Source organism: Etheostoma spectabile, chromosome 4, assembly GCF_008692095.1.
Source record: "Etheostoma spectabile isolate EspeVRDwgs_2016 chromosome 4, UIUC_Espe_1.0, whole genome shotgun sequence".
NCBI lineage: Eukaryota > Metazoa > Chordata > Actinopteri > Perciformes > Percidae > Etheostoma > Etheostoma spectabile.
The window spans coordinates 31,541,859-31,542,854 of record NC_045736.1 but is presented as its reverse complement, the minus strand read 5'-3'; the positions used below and the strand labels follow the sequence as shown (position 1 = coordinate 31,542,854).

General features: G+C 37.4%; 1 protein-coding gene across 1 annotated transcript in view; it reads right to left on the bottom strand.

The window, feature by feature from the left end:
• LOC116688694 (sodium- and chloride-dependent taurine transporter) overlaps positions 1-996 on the bottom strand; it is a 21,091-nt gene that overhangs the window by 7,974 nt on the left and 12,121 nt on the right. Inside the window, exon 2 of the mRNA XM_032514889.1 lies at positions 354-583. Coding sequence (XP_032370780.1) covers positions 354-582 — 229 coding nt within the window. The 5' untranslated portion in view covers position 583. The remainder of the gene's footprint in view (positions 1-353; positions 584-996) is intronic.

The window sequence follows — 996 nt, the reverse complement described above, 5'->3', positions numbered from 1 at the left end:
GTACTATGAATATATATACACAGGCGGCTATTATTATAGACAGAATTTTGATTTAATGATTTAAGGTAAGGTTAAAATAAAGTTTGGGCAGAAGCTATCTGAATTAAAATGCAGTGGAAAGTAGTTGAATATCACAGTTAAAATACAATATTGCAGATGTATATGTAAACAATTGGTACTGTAAATAAACAGTACCAATTGTTTACATATACATACATTTAGTACATGCATAGGTACTGAGCATGTGTGTTGAGCAACAGTGTAAATTGTAATTTCCCTTGTGGGACTTATAAAGGATACGTTATTATTATTCCCTTTATGTACGTCATATGTGATGTATGTTAATGCCTTACCTCCACCATTCTTGTAGCAGAGGTACGGGAAACGCCAGACGTTCCCTAAACCAACAAAGCCGCCAGCTACAGACAGAACAAAGTCCAACTTGCTGGCCCACTTCTCCCGCTGGGGATGTTTGCCCTCTGCCTCGTCTTCAGGCCGGGTGCCGGGGCTTTTACCAGGAGATGGCTTCAGAGTGTCCTTGTGGAAATCCTTCAGGCACTGAAGTTTCTCTTTTTGAGCCATTCTGCAGACACAGGAGACAGAGAAACGTTTTGAGATTTTTACAGAACCACTGGTGGCTGATCGACCAACACAGGTGTCACACCCCAGGATTGTCCAGCATTTGAGTGGTCACTGGTGGTAGTTTCCAAGTCTGGGTGTTGTCTTCACGTCAAAATTAAAAACCAACACGTTTGTTAACGCTTTTTATCAATGTTTTTTACTTTTTTTTACATTTTCGTCCCTTTTTTCAACACTTTTGACGCTTTATTCAATGTTTGTTACTAACTTATTAACTTTAGTTTTACAGTTATTTTGGGAGTTTATGGTCAATAAACCTCATTTATAGGAATCTATAGGAATATCTAATGTTTGAGTTAATAAAGAAGCAATTAGGAATTATATAGACTAAAATTAAAGGAATGGATGTTGATGGAT